Source organism: Atractosteus spatula, chromosome 14 (assembly GCF_055471065.1).
Source record: "Atractosteus spatula isolate fAtrSpa1 chromosome 14, fAtrSpa1.hap1, whole genome shotgun sequence".
Lineage (NCBI taxonomy): Eukaryota > Metazoa > Chordata > Actinopteri > Semionotiformes > Lepisosteidae > Atractosteus > Atractosteus spatula.
In genome coordinates, this window is record NC_142719.1 from 11,787,649 (window position 1) to 11,803,150 (window position 15,502).

Genomic DNA, 15,502 nt, shown 5'->3' on the forward strand with positions numbered 1-15,502 from the left:
GAGCAAAAATCTTTTTCTTGCCTATATGTAATATGTACATTTTTAATAAGTTTCAAATGTACATAGTGGCTTATTTCTCAGTGATACCTCTTTTATTGTTTTAGCTAGTGGTAGTTTTTTTTACTTTGTACCATAAACGTGTTAGTTTTTTTAACCTTTTTTACTTGTAAATAAGACCCAATAGTTGTGACTAAAGGTGAAAATACTGAATAAACATTTTTAGGATTAAACTATTTTTTTGGTTTAAATTAGTTCAGAGTTGACAGAAATAGATACTGAACTTACACTGTCTTAATGGAATTGCATTAATTTAATTTATTCCCTTTGGGTTCTCAGTTATCTGCAGGGAGCACAGATATGAGACATTAAATGTAACTGGATTAGATGGACTCATCCATCAAAGTTATCCTTCAAGGAGTGAAGCTTTCTGTAAAGCTACATAAGACTACAGGTCGAAATGTCTCATTATCTGATATAAGATGATATTTCCCAAAAGCTTGTTGAAGAAGGTCTAAAATAAATTCAGAAAAGGTTTTATTCTGCTGTACTGCCCTCTTGAGAATCTATTATGAAATAAGAGGGATATCATTAACACCATACTGTAGTCTGACGTTGTTCATTTTAGTCCAATTAAACTTCACAACAAGTCATTGCAATAATCTAAGAGCGAGAGCTTTTGAATAATAGACCTGAACTGATTAGCTGCTAGGTCAATGGCCCGCAAAGAATTATAGCCATATTTAATTTAATGGGTCCTTAAATTGTTAAATATATTTAATGCTCCTCTTTATTTTTCCATTGCATTAATATTTTATGCTATGTTCGGCGTAAATAAGGCATATAAATGTCTTTCTTTATTTCCATTTCAAGAGTTGCCTCAGAATGGCAACAAAGACGCTGATACATCACACACAGGAGGAGCAGAGTGATCAGATGTTTCACAGCCTCCAAACATCCTCCACAACCTCCAAGAAGAAATTCAAGTCGAGGTAATTAAGCCTGTCCATCTAAGTGGAGTTTTTTTTTTATTTGAACATTCCACGATCCTTTATGAGGGAGAAGCACTCTCTTCACCAAAAACATTTCTGAATCCTAGCCACTTCCAATCAAGAAATAAGTCAGCACTAAATACCGTTAGGCCCCTACTGAGACAATCTGCACAATAGTGTGGGTTACCCAGCTGAATGGATTTCCCATCAGGAGGAGCCTGGAGGTGGGGTGTGTATTAAAAAGAAATGAACTAAAGTGAGGTGTTGCTGAGCTGAGTGGATAAAGCAAACTCACAGTTAATAGCTCTCACATTCATTAAAAATATGAGGTTCTGAATGTTTCCATGCCATCATTGTGAATATTTCAACATGCAAAGAAGGCAAGAAAATGATTTGACTTTGGTCTAGGCTAATTAAGGAAAACATTTCGGTTTAGTCTGTGGAGGAGGTAGTGGCCCTATCATATCTATGACAGGAACAGATGTCAGTGGTGAAAACAAACTTTTGAAGCAGTGAAAAAAGGCATTCCTTAAGAACTCTGAATTAATGTATGTCCAACCTGATAATAGATCATTCCAAACAAGGTACTCAATACTTCTCATTTTGTGGGAGAACTCTGTAGCTTGCATCCAAAACAAACCTACTGTGAAGTCCTTGGTTCAAAATGTGTACTGTAGGAAACTTATCGGGTGACAATTTGTTTAACCCACACCTAAATACTGACACATTCTGCAGAATAATGCTTTGATGGCTCTGTGGCAACATTACTTTGTTCTTGGTCAGATTTTTACAGCTGTCATTTTACAGAATTGTCTTAAGTTCATAGTGACTTTTGTTCCTACTGAATTTTAGCCTGAGCTCATACTGAAATAATTGAGTGCAGGAAGAAGAGGGTCTGTTTTTGAGATGTGTATAATAGGACTAAGAAATGTTTGTTCCATATTTAAACTCAATGGACATTTGCAGAGAGCTGTTATTTCCTCAAAACTCAGGTGCCAAGAAAATTCACTTAACTAATATTATTCATACATTCAAACCACTGTAGTGTCACTGCAGCAAGCATTAAATTGAAAACAAATTAAATAACTTAAGTTATTGCTACACGGTTATTATCAATCACATTCATCAGCACATCAGTATGACTGATTTCCAACATACTACTTCTGCTAACTGATTCTGTATGTTATCTGTATTTTGATGACTATCGGGTATGGTACCTTGTCACAGAAATGAAAATGAGGTTTTAGATATGCTAAGATATATATTATGATACAGATAATGAAGTTTTTGAATTCGTGTCACAATACTCCAACATGCTCATCTAACAAACAATGAGTCGTCAAATGTGATGCAGGATAAATGAAGACAGCATGCTGGACAAGAGCAAAAGGAACATTTTGAAACAACAGCTGCAGTTTCATCTGTGTTCTGACTGAATATCAGAGGAAGAACATCTGAATATTTTAGGTACTGCTAGTGAGTAACACCATAGGGGTTTACATACAGTCCAGTATGAAGAAGAAAGGGAGGCATGGTGGTGCACTGGCTAGCACTGCTGCCTCGCAGTGCTGGTGCCCTGATTCCAACTCAGGACATGGAGTGCTATCTGTTTGTATGTTCTCCCCATATTTGCAACCACAGTCTAAAGGCATACTGGTAGGTTAATTGGCTTCTGAGAAAACTGTCCCTGGTGAGAATGTGTGCATGCTTGCTTGTGTGTGCCCTGTGATGGACCGGACACCAGTCAAGGGTGCATTCTAGCTCCCCCATGACCCTGAATTGGGTGACGTACTGTACAATACATCAGTTACTCCTTGCCAGAAATAACTAATTTGGAGGGCTGTTAGTTGTCTCCTGCTAAAATGATCCATGCTCATGTTCCCAGTTTTGCTCGGTCTGATTGAACAGAACTGAAAAGAGTTTCACCTTATTTGTGCTTTATTTCAAAGTATTTAGAGATGGACAGGCTGAGAAATCCCTTTGGCCTTGCAACACAGTAGCACAAAAGCTTATCAAGGCCTGGATTGAAGAGTTACATTCATTACAGATAATGACATCATGATTTCAGCTCAGTACGAGACGGTATATGATGCTGTGAAGACAGAGTGAGGTCCCTCCGGGAACTGCACTTGACAGATGGTCAGTAAACATGGATGGCCAGTCACGGACCAGGAGGACTGCAGTCTAGCAAGTTTCACAGGTCTCAGTTTAAACAAGAAATCAAATCCAGCCATTAATTGGCCAAAAACCTGGAAAGTCTTATTTGAACCCATCACCTTCTCAGATTATCAATTTTTCCTGTGTTTGAAAACAAAAAGGTACAATTCAGGTATGGGTTACTCCAGTCTTTAAGGGCCACAGAATCCTCCGATTATTGTTCTTGTTAATGATACTGTGTTAATTAATTGTTTGAATAAAAATCTTATCGGTTTTAGTTTGAATCAAATGCCTACTGCGAAAAGCAGCAGGAATCCCAGCCTCTGAGGACCCACTCATTTCAGAGCATAACCTGTAAAAACTGCCCGTGTTTTCCAGACCATCATAGGCTAGCTCTCGTCAGTGCATCAGAAAGATAAAATAGGAAAAAAGATGAAGCGTTCATCATAATTCACACTGCTTGGTGCTTCAGCCCATAAAAACCTTAATGAAAACTGGCAGTTTTATTCAGATACCTTGCTGATGGCATAAATAATTAAACAGCATGGAAATAAACGTCTGCAGTGTGTTAGCCCTTGGAATGAAGAAAAGGGTGAAACATTTAATTGCTGGTATTGTCTTATGTTAACCTACCATTGCTTCAAGAGTATACGTTTTATTTTTTTAATATTTTAGTTATATAATTTAGCAAAATACCTTTATTTGAAGTTTCAGATTATGTAAACTTAAAAGAATATTTAAACTACAAATCAGGATTTAAACAATACAGACTATGGGGTGGGGGGGACATTATAATTTCAATGAGTGGCGACAGTCCTTTTTGAGGTTACCAATGAAAGCACTGGAGGGTCCTGTTTAAAGCAATTGTTTGGCATTGAAGCCCCATTTTTTCAAAAGGCTTATGAGCACGCCTTCTCTGACAGGGCAGTGGTATTGAAAGCATGATGTTTGTGATGTCTCAAGATCAGTGGAAAAAAGTTAAGGGAAAATCAGTGGAGGTTCATCATATATCTTTGAACACTGACAGTGCACACCTGGGGGCATTACATCAATGTACCGTGACCACCATTTATGTCCATGATTACTGGAGTAAGAACTGGTCAACAGAGAGTGCAGATTAGGGGTGAATAGATAGTCTGCCATGGCTCAGAAGTGGGAGAAGAGGTTAGAAAATGGATGGAGGAGTGTGGCGTTTTCTAAATCCATACAGGCTACATACACTGCTTCATACATCTGCGAGTCCAGTTTAGTGGGGGTCTTGAGGGGCTCAGCTGGCACTGGCTCTCATGGTAGTATGAGCTGTATGACCCAGATGTTGCGAGTCTGCAGCTGGGTTGGATCACCAGCCAGCTGTGATTGCGATTACACAAGCAAAGGTTAACTAGTGCTGCCTAGGATAAGACTGGGACCGATTGGTCAGGGTCCTGTCTAAGTAAAGCTGTGACCCCCCAGCCTACAACTTCCAGGCTGCTGTAGTCATGTGTGAGGGGAGGACCTCCGGTTTAGTAGGCAGCCGAACTGCAGCTGGCCGTCAGGTGTTCAAAGACAAAAATGCTGAATGCAGCCTTTTCGCACTTCCTCATTCATTCTCCCTGTCCAATTACCTCGCTCATCACTGTGGGCTGAGACATAAAGACACTGTTTCTGAATTCCTGGCCATTCCAAAATTGCCTAGGTATGTAATACAAATTGGTTGCCAAACCTACATTTATATAAGAAAACAGAAAACATTTCTGCATCAAAACAATTTATCTTTAGCTAATTGCTGAAAGAGGCCAATTGCTACTAGGGTAATAACACTTAGGTAGTTCAAGTAGGGAGCTGCGTCAGCACACGGAGGCTGCAAAGGAACAAGTAAAGGTTGGTTCCATGCTGAAAAGAGAAGAAAAGAAACGCAACGTTTCGGCTGTGGGGCCTTGACACCTGAAAAGCCTAAACGTTTTCTTTTCTTCTCTTTTCAGCATGGAACCAACCTTTACTAGTTCTTTAATAACACTTAACTTTCCATGTTTTTATAGATTTTCTCTGTGTAAGTTGTAACCCTTGCGTCACAGTTAGCCAGTCTTTTAAAGGAATTTAGGGGGACCAGGTTAAGCTTGTTAGCACCAAGATGCTGGGCAAATGTGACGTGCCATTATGTAAGGTCAAACAGATAAGCATGTGAAAGGAGAGGGCAATTGGTATTCAGGAGAAAAATGCCTGCCAGTACTGCTGCATGATAATTACTACAATCCCTGACCAAAATGAATCCTTCATGTTTGCAGAGAGCAAAGACAAAACTACCAAAGGCTGCAGGAGGCTGTGAATTTTTTTGTTGTTGTCCCATACAGCATAAGCAGTCCTGTTCTTTACATTAGCAATGGCAGAAATGGGAAAATATAGCTTCATTTGTGTTTTCAGGAAAATCTATAGTTTTACCAATGGGGGTTTTTACTACGAGGTGTGTACTTTACACCTTCATAAACACCTGCAATCCTAACCCTAAATCAATAGCATGAATATCAAATTCTTATGATAAGAGTTTGTAATCTGACAGTGTTCCCAACGCATTTTTATTCTGTTACACTAAAGGTTAAGATATAGGTCAACTTTTTTGGAGTTTACTGATAATGTGAAAAAGGACTTTCATAATGGCTTCTGTATAAGTTGATCCTATACGATAGCTGATAACACTTGCTTTTGCATAAGTTGTAAAGTACAAAGGCAATAACAAAGGCAGAGTATTACAAATTAGTTGATTAATAAGTTTATATAGGATTAAGACATTACAAATCTAGATATTTACTACAGAGTATTAATACTATAGTTTAAACCTCCCCCATAATATTTTTTGCTAAATTTGACTTCTATTGTAATATAAACATCAATTCATTTTCTAACCATTTTATCCAGTATAGTGTCGCTGAGAACCTAACATGGCAAGCAACAAACACAAGAGCTCTACAAACACTCCTGTGCTATCTCAACTCTCTACAGCTGATATTTTATGACTCTCTCCTTGAACAGCCCCTGGCCTACTGTATGCACATGACTGCTGACTTCTGACTCCTGCTGCCCCTGTTGAATGATCTGTTATGCACAGGACCAATCAGATTAACTTTTTTCTGTCTGTGAAATTCCATTCCACAGGAGGTAGATCTGTCAATTGAGGCAGGTGTCTCCAATTTAGTCCCCAGCAGGAGGCTGCAACCAAGCCTAAGATCGTGCTATAAGAGGCACCAAATAAATCCTAGAAAGGCCTTGTGAAGACAAAGAGGATATTACTGGGGACAGCCAGGTTGGCGTGTGATGAAAAGTGAGGCTCAATGGGTTGGAAGATCAAAATTGGTAGCAATATTCCTCATCAGCTAAGTGTTTCTGTTTCTGTCATCAGTATTTCTGTTTCTGTTTCTGTCATCATCATAGGATGTGGTCAATAACTTATATGTGAGATAATGTTCTGTATGTTTGGCATTAGTACTTTTTTTTCTTGTTCAAATAATTGTCCCATCCTGAACTGTGCAAAGTTAGAGCTCAGTAAGGGTTAGGTTTTCTTTTGTTTCTCCTGTAAAAACTTTTTATTTGTTCTTAGGAGCTCAACATAATAATGAAGTCAGGCTTCAACCTGGGTGTTTGTATAGCTGTGGTGTCAAATGTGTTAATGTCCTGCGGTCCTGCCTGTAGAGAATATCTTCCACACATTAATTGCCTTCTGCTCTTAAACAGCTGGAGATAGTTCACTAAACAGCTCAATTTAATAACTCAGTTGGAATCAAAAACAGAAGATACAATGAACCTCGTGTTATAAGTTCTTACAACTGACTGAAGATTTATATACTATATAGCTATAGTGCCTTCAACAAATTGCAATGTAACAGTGTTATTTGCAAAGAACAGAGCTATCTTTGATACAGTATATACATGTTTGAGTAGCACCTTAATTTCCTATTTCAAAAAAGGACATGGTCCAGGGTGGGGAAAAAAAAAATACAAAAACTGGGTGCTGATTACCAAATAAAAGTCCAATCCATCAGAAAGGTGCATGTTCCTGGTAATGTCCGTGGCCATCCAGCTTAACCCCTGTAAACCCCACATGGAATGTGACCCAGTCCAGACCTGAACCCAGGACCCAAGAGCTGGGATGTAGAAATACTAAATGAGATGTGACTATGAGAAAAACATGAGTGCTTGGAGATGGCCCAATTTCTCCAGGAAAAATAAGAAAACCAAGAAACGTTTTTGAAGTGTTTTGCATTCTACACAGATCTGATGTCAATTCACCACTCTTGTTCTGTACCCATTGTAGCCACTGCTTCTACAGTATCGTTGCAGCCACTACTACACTTCAAGCCTATTTATATGCACAACCATTCATTAAGTGGACCATAGGAAATCCATAAATCAAGTGTAAAATGCAAATGTAGATATTTTGTCACTTCATGATCTCCCAATGGCCCATCAGCCTCCAGAGTCCTTGTGCTGTTGTTCAAAACCCTGTGACTGAAGCTGTGACCAGTTAATGGGGTCAGGGGCCAAGTAAACTGAGCTGTTGAACCATATCTTAGACCCAGTTTTTCAGTGAAAAGTTTAGCTCCAGAATCATCTCAAAGATGAACGACGGAAAACTTTGTTGACATGGAGAAGTACAAAGAGCTCTATACCCACAGCAGGCCTTGCTACAATGGCTTTGCAACAAAGATCTGGTTTTGAAAGACATTTCATCTGCCGTCAGTGCACAGCCTGCGTTTTGTAGTTAATAAACTATGTGACAGCATTACATTGGAATTAAGATAGCATTTCATTAATTAAACAAGAAAGCATGTTGTAGAATTGCCAGATATGTCGTTTGGTTACTTAGTTTCATCAGTGTCTCTGCTATGTTGACAACAAAGAAATGGTGCCGAAGTTCAGAGTTTGTGTTATTTGATCACTAGGCAGTGGGACAGAAGAGGCTTCGGAAAAAGACTGGATCACCAGCTGTGAACACAACACACGTGTCATAAGACAGTATAGCTTCAACTTTATTCCTGTCACAGAGACCAAACGGAAAACTGATAGTAATTCATGATCATCTTGGTTTTTGCTGCTTTTGATCTCGCCATCTGGCTCTGCTGAGTTGCTTACGCTGTAGGTTTTTCGGCCAGGAATCTTTCTCCACTATAATGTGGTTCCAATTGCTGTGCGGGTGTGCTGCCATTTTGAGGCCAATTTATTGACGGGTACTGTAGTGTCTCACCCTTTCTTCCCTCTCTGTCTAGACCCTGCTATTGCAGTACTTTCTGTTGCAAAATGCACTGCTTAGTGTGCCACTGCTTGCTGACAGTTTTCAGTTCATTATCCTATACATGTGGTCAGGTGTTGTTCGTATGGATACTCTTTCTGCACAGCAATTCTTGTAATACTGTATGAGATCTAGTGAGACCTCAGGATGATTTAAAACCTCATCTTGAAATCGACATGTTCTGCTGCTATCTCAGAACATAAGACTGTCTCTGCAACACTGTAAAAGTGTGAGACAAATACCATAGATCTGACTGGAACCTACTCATTCTGTGAGCTGCCTTTTCCTTTTCCATATTGCCCTGCATAATCCCTGGGCTCCCAACTTCCTATTGCCTTTGCATATTGCTTGCATGATAGAAAAACATGTCTGACACTTTCAGAACTATTAGTATTTATTAATATTATTAGTATTTGTAACATGTCATTTATGGAGCTATTCACAATACACCTAAAACAGTCACGCAATGAAATGTTGTCAAAGATTAGTTTTTCATACTTGTTCTATAATAGGTTCTGTAAGTCCAAACATAAACCCCTTTTATGGTCATGATCATGTGTGCCGATTTTCTTTTCCTCAGAGCTCAGTAGAACAGAAAAAAAGCAGAAGAGAGGCTGCTCCCATGGAGTTTAGCAGTTTTGTAAAAAATTAATTCCTTACATCTGTACTGCTTTAGTTGTATTTATAGCTCTATATAGAGCTCTCATCTGAAAGAATACCAAAGCACTTTTACAGACAGTATATTGAAAAGTACCATTTCTTCTCCAACTGAATTCTAGGGCATCTTTAAAAAAAGTCAGATTTTACAGTCCCGGGACACCAGGGTTAGCAACCCTACTCTTACAAGCAGTGCCTTAAGAACTTGAATAACCCAGTAGTCTGCACCTTGGTTTAATGCCTCGTCTGAAGACCAGCACTTCCTATAACATGTCTCTTCCCCTGTCACCGTACTGAGAAATTGGCTTGGAAAGTTCAGAGGTAAAAGCGCCACTTACTGGTCTACAAACGCCACATGAAGCAGCAGCAGCAGCAGCAGCAGCAGCAGCCTGGTTTTCCACAGAGGTCTTCTGCTTCAGTGCTGGCCAGGGCTTAATGAGCTTCTGGTTCTGACAAGATCAGGCTACAAGGTCATAATGTTACTGACTTTACTAAATAAAACATCAGAAACACTTCTCACTTCTAACTGCTCCATATTCACAAATCTGTTTTCAATAACGTAACACAGCCTTAATGTAACACTTGGTTTTCTGTGCTGAGGTGTGGCCAAAAACATTTAGGTGAACAGGCAGGAGATAAAAGGAAAAGCATCATCAAGGATTAAGTAAAATATATACTGGACAAAAAAGGGGGGATGATGTACTAAATGAGTTTTTCACTCAGGTGCTCACTAAGGAAGCAGGCAGCAATGTTCCTCAAGCAGAAGAAGGACAAAATTCTGTATTGGAAAGTATGAGCATAGAATATAGTGTTTTGGGTACTAGAAGGCACCAAGATTAATAACCTCCCTACATCCCAATGCTATCTTAACAATTGTATTCAAGGAAATGAGATAGATTATCTGTAAACCAATAGTTGTTTAACAAAATCGCATACCCTGAATGGCTAATGTAGTTCAGAAAACAAAGTCATTCTAGACTATTAATTCTGACTTCTATTATATGCAAGGCAATGGAAATGATAAGAACTAAACTTGAAATTCACCTACATTATATGTACATAACCTAGAAAATAGTTAGCCTAACGAATATGAGAAAGGCCTGGGTGAGACTCTTAGAACATTTAACTACTAACTACTTCATGGGCCAAATGGCCTTCTCCCATTTGTAACTCTTATAATGTTCTTATGTAAATTAATTATGCTGATTGACATTTATCATCGGCAGGGCTGATCAACAGGGTGTCTGCTGTGAACGTCACATGCTGCTGTGCTAGTGTGTGACCACTGCAAGCTGTACTGTGCATCTGTAACACATGCTTTGCCCCATGATGCAGGTGTTGAAGAAACATCACAGAGCCCAGACAAGCATGTTCCTGTTCACAGGTCTAAACCGTAGATACCAAATATAGTATTGGTTCATCCCACAAATGTTCCATTCATCTGCTTTCTGACTGCTTTATCCAATTGAAGGTAGTGGGGGAAGCCTGTCCCGGAATGCAATAAGCGCAAGGCAGGCAACACCCTAGACAGGTCACCAGTCCATCGCAGGGCATTTACAGATACAATCATATACACACTCACACTAGGGCCAATTTTCCCAAAAGCCAATTAGCCCATCAGTATAGGTGGAAGTCCAAGCAAACATGGAGGAGGGGATCTAATCCAGGGTCCTACAGCTGCAAGGCAGCAATGCTAACTACTGCTCCACCATGCCACCCCACAAACACCCCATGTTCAATGGGGCTTAACTCTAGTGACCCGCAAAGTACTCCTATAGTGAAGTGACTATACATTGCTGTCTAGACCATCGCAATCAGACCTTTCCATCAAGTCCACCTCAGGTGCGATGGCACAAAGGTGATGATCCCTTGATATTTGCTCCTTTCTGTGATTCCTTCCTTGATTTTTCTCCAGCTTGACATTCAACAGATTAAATCACCTCTTCATGTGTGCCCAATCAATCCTATATGCAATAGTCACTTGATTGTATCATGATTCGCCATGAATAATCAGTTAATCATAGTGACGTGAAAAACCAATTCCCAAATCTGTGCATTTCATTTTTCTAAAAAATATTTATGCATAAATATAGAGTGCATCGTTTGATGCCCGGTATAATAAGATTCTAATTATTTAATAAGAGGTTTTTCAAAGCAGCTCATGCAGGTCTTTGAAGAACAAAAGAGCCATTTCAGAAGGTAAGTCTAAAATTGCACAACCAGTCATTTCTCTTTTGGATTAATTTAGTCTGATTAGATTAATTTTATTTTCTATTTTTATATCTATAAATTGCAACCCTCTGCTCTGTTGTCACTACTACCACATACTCATTTTAATCTAAAATATTGTGAGATAATAACACTTGTAATCCTACATTGACATCTGCCACAAATTAAAATCTCCATGAGTAATGGCAGGTTTAATCTGGGGCTGCTGTGTTGCCAGAGGTTCATAACCGCTCAAGTAATAAATGACCTGGCCTGTTATTGCAGCTGTTTTCCTCATACCTCCAGGTGATTGTTAACTTTTTGCCTGTTTTTTGTTTCAACACACGGCACTGCCTAATTCAATGTTTTTCGTTTTTGTGGTTAAAAACAGGGCGATCATTAGCAAAACAGCAGATTTTGGATCCAGGAAGAAAACGGCTGCTCCCATCCCAACACTCTCTCACACACACAAACTTTGTAACCTGCAGTTACTGTAAAACCACACAGGGGAGCATTTAAACAGATTTTGTGGCTTGACAAAAGAGAGGTTATCTGCTCTCTGAAAGAAATAATGCTGTTTTTGGTGTCAGCAAACAAAAGCAAAACATATGAGCCATTCTTCCCATGTGAATCTAGCACTGCTCCCTGCAATAAAGCTCAGTATATCTGTCAGCGATATGAGGCACGCGATGATGGAGCTTTCTCTTCAGTAAAAGAGTCCAGACCAATTCCAAACTGATAAAATAGAAATGCCAGCTTGCTCAGATCTATTGGGTACTGTTGCTCTACAGCTAGTTCACAACTATAATCTTGTATAAAATGAATCAAACCCATGGTCCTTCCCAAGTGGCTTAGCTGCTTTAAGGCACTCATATGAGCACAGGTTGGGTTCTGTGATCCATTTGTCATGGGTTGGAGTTCAGATCATGTCACTAGCCGGCTGTCTCTCCTGTGTCTCTCCCGCTGTCTCTCAGGTGGCTGAGTGCTGCAGAGATTGGGGTAGGAATAGCTGTCCGGGGTCTCTTGGCTTCTGGTAAACACAGTGCCCCCTATGGTGACTTCAAAGATTGCAGGAAGGCAATACTTTCTGTGAGAGACATGCCTCCCTCCAGTCAGTTCCATATCCAGCTCTTAAGGGACATGTCTGGTGTTTTTTGTTCCAAAGGAGCTCTAAATAACCAGTGTTAATTAATGAATTATTGATCTGTGTGCTTTTATGTTCAGTTAACTTGTTTATGGCCTCTGTCCTGAGTTTCAAAAGGACACAGCTTCAAGGGTGTTTTCCAGCAGGTTAGGTTACTCTCTCCTTTATTTCTGCCTGTATTTCTAACTAAGTAGAACTTAGTAAGTGAACCATTTATGATGAGTGGACGTAGGTAGGAATGATGTGTCCACAGTGGGAATTTATTCTTTTCTTCTCCAGAGGTCCAGTTGGTTAGGTCCAAATTCGGTGAACATACCTAAAAAAAGACAATTTTGAAATTCGGAAATTGGTAGAGGCTGAAGCCTCTATTACTCCACATTACCATTGTACCACTTTATAGCCTTACGTGTACTGTATAGTAGGGCCTATACATTTTAAAATGATAAAGGAACATGCGAACACAGGGAGAACATGCAGAGATCATCCCGGAAATCAAACCCAGGGCCTCAGCGCTGTAAGGAGAAAACCTACCAACTCCAGGTAGATATCACACTTTCAAAAGCTCCAGAATTGAACCCAGAGCTTCAGCCACTCTGCCACTGTGCCACCCTCTGCAAAGCATCCGGTTGTAAAAACAGATCCATGTTCTGTGGTTATAAAGTTTTTTGTGGTGGTTTGTATTATATCATTGTCTTCTTTTGCTGTCCCAGTCCAGGGACTCTCCCTCTTTGCGTGTCTGCTCTCTGCCTATTAATCAGTAAACTGCTGTCAGTGCAAGAACCTACCTCTATTTGATAGAGTGATCACCTGTGGCCATATAATGTGGGCGTAGAGATATCCACCCTCAAAACGCAGGCATTAACTATTGTAACGCTTACGGCCGACAGGTACTGTGTAAGAGCCGGCTTACCAGAGCAGATGACGTCACCGCCCTTCCCAGTGATAGCAGGACCACAGCCCCTGGGCTGTGGAGAGATCTCTCTTTGGCTCACCGGGCTGGGTCCCTGCTGAGTGATGCGGGAGCCCCGGGTTCGAGCCCCCAACGGTGGGGGGCCGACCTAATGCGGCAAGGGCGCCCGCCTGAGCCCCTGTTGCGTTACATTGGTGTCAGAAGCGGGGTGGGATAGCCCTTCTCCGGGGATGGCGATTTAAGTGGGGGAGAGTGTAATGCTTACGGCCAACAGGTACTGTGTAAGAGCCGGCTTACCAGAGCAGGTGATGTCACCGCCCTTCCCTGTGATAGCAGGACTACAGCTACTGGGCTGTAGAGAGATCTCTCTTTAGCTCACTGGGCTGGGTCCCTGCTGAGTGACGCGGGAGTCCCGGGTTCGAGCCCCCGACGGTGGGGGGCCGACCTAATGCGGCAAGGGCGCCCGCCTGAGCCCCCGTTGCGTTACACTATTAAAACATCAAATGATCTACTGTAGGTAGAACGGTCCACAGTTTTAATATAAAATCTGACAAGATCCACAGGGTCTAATAACATAGCAGTAATATATTCCAGGATGCGGTCAGCTCCTAAAGAGTTTGCTTTGGGTATGCCAGTGTAAGCCATTTGCTAATCACTGCTCACAATGACATTGCATTACCACTCCAGAAAGCATTATAAATCAGTCCCAGAGAATGCCTTTCTATCAGCGGACACAACTTTAGCTGATGCATATTTCATGGAAGTGCTTGTGCTGTCCGTGTCACTTCAGATAAAGCTGGAAGCACATCCCAGACTGCTCCATGGGTCTCCCTGGCACTTGTGAATATATACATTATTGATGTCTTTCCCTGATGCTCGCAACTCCTTAGATTTCGTTTGCAAACTTTCCAAGCCCTTTTAACAATGCCTTTAAAAAGGCAGCGGTAGACCTTTAAAAAAAATCATGCTTTGAGCCAATAAGTACAGATTACACCTCAGAATTTAACTGGTTATTGTTACTTATTCATTTTTAAAACAGTCGTTAAAGCACAGTGCTGACGGTTTCTTGTAGTTTGATCCCTCATGGTTATTTCTCCCTAAAAAGTTTGCCGTGTTTTGAGCCAAATCTGAAGACAGAAGCCTTGAAGATGACCATTATAAAGACATCATCTAGGTAAAACCACTGATTTGCACCCGTTAAGTTTAAGCATTCCTACATTTAAACATGCTGCAGGAATTTCCAGAGATACAAAGTGCATTTTGCTATTTTGCTGATAATATTAAATTTGGGTTTATGGTGTGATAAGCAACTTTGTTAGAAACCTAACAATGCATATTTATGAAAAAAAAGCTGCAACAACCCAGCAGAAACTGTATTGTATTACCTCTATTAACTGGCTGATGGGAAGAAATGACCTTATGAGCATTCAGTTCCACCTACTGGTAACCAATAAAATAACAGCCTCATATTTCTGAGGCTACAATACCTACAAGAACACAGCATATCTTTTTTTTTTGCATACAGTATATTTATTAAATGGATTTACTAGGCTCGTTGTCATATATATATACATATGAAAAGCAAGTTATTGGAGACCTTCAAATAGCTCAATTAAGTGCCCTAGCTATCTGCCTATACTGCACTTCTTCAGTTTAATTGAACAGACTAATAATCTGTTTCAATAAATAAATCTTTTGTACTAACAGTCATATTTAATTTCTGTCTGTTCTCTTCCTTTTTATATCAGACCCCTTTAAAGGGTCAAAGCTAAGAATAAAGGAATTGACAGACTTGCGTTGTGAAGCATTCTAAGGTCCTTACTCTGTAACTATAGCAACAAATGAATTAATTAATAACAAAAAGAAAGTTACTGTGACGGAGGTGGGGAGTGTGGCAATAAAAAGTTAAAATACTAAGAAATGAGTTCAAAATAGAATCCTAGTCATTCGAATGCAACTGAATATGAACTCTAGGGAGCTCAATTTGATAATGCTGTGAAATGAAAAATAGACTGAAAATGCCTGTCTTGAAGTAAATACAGAAAACCCAGGGTATGCTGGCAAAAAGCTTCTTGATTATTTATAAATAAATGCAGCTTGAAGGAGCACGGTACTGTATGAGAGCAAGAAAACCCACACCTCTCACAAAGGCCATTTTTGTGTTGCTGCAGTTAAAC

The 15,502-nt window shown here is 40.1% G+C and overlaps 1 protein-coding gene across 1 annotated transcript in view; it reads left to right on the forward strand.

The window, feature by feature from the left end:
* Positions 1-882: 882 nt before the first annotated feature.
* Positions 883-15,502, forward strand: part of myom3 (myomesin 3) — a 92,653-nt gene continuing 78,033 nt past the window's right edge. The window contains exon 1 of the mRNA XM_088932007.1: positions 883-989. Coding sequence (XP_088788133.1) covers positions 883-989 — 107 coding nt within the window. The remainder of the gene's footprint in view (positions 990-15,502) is intronic.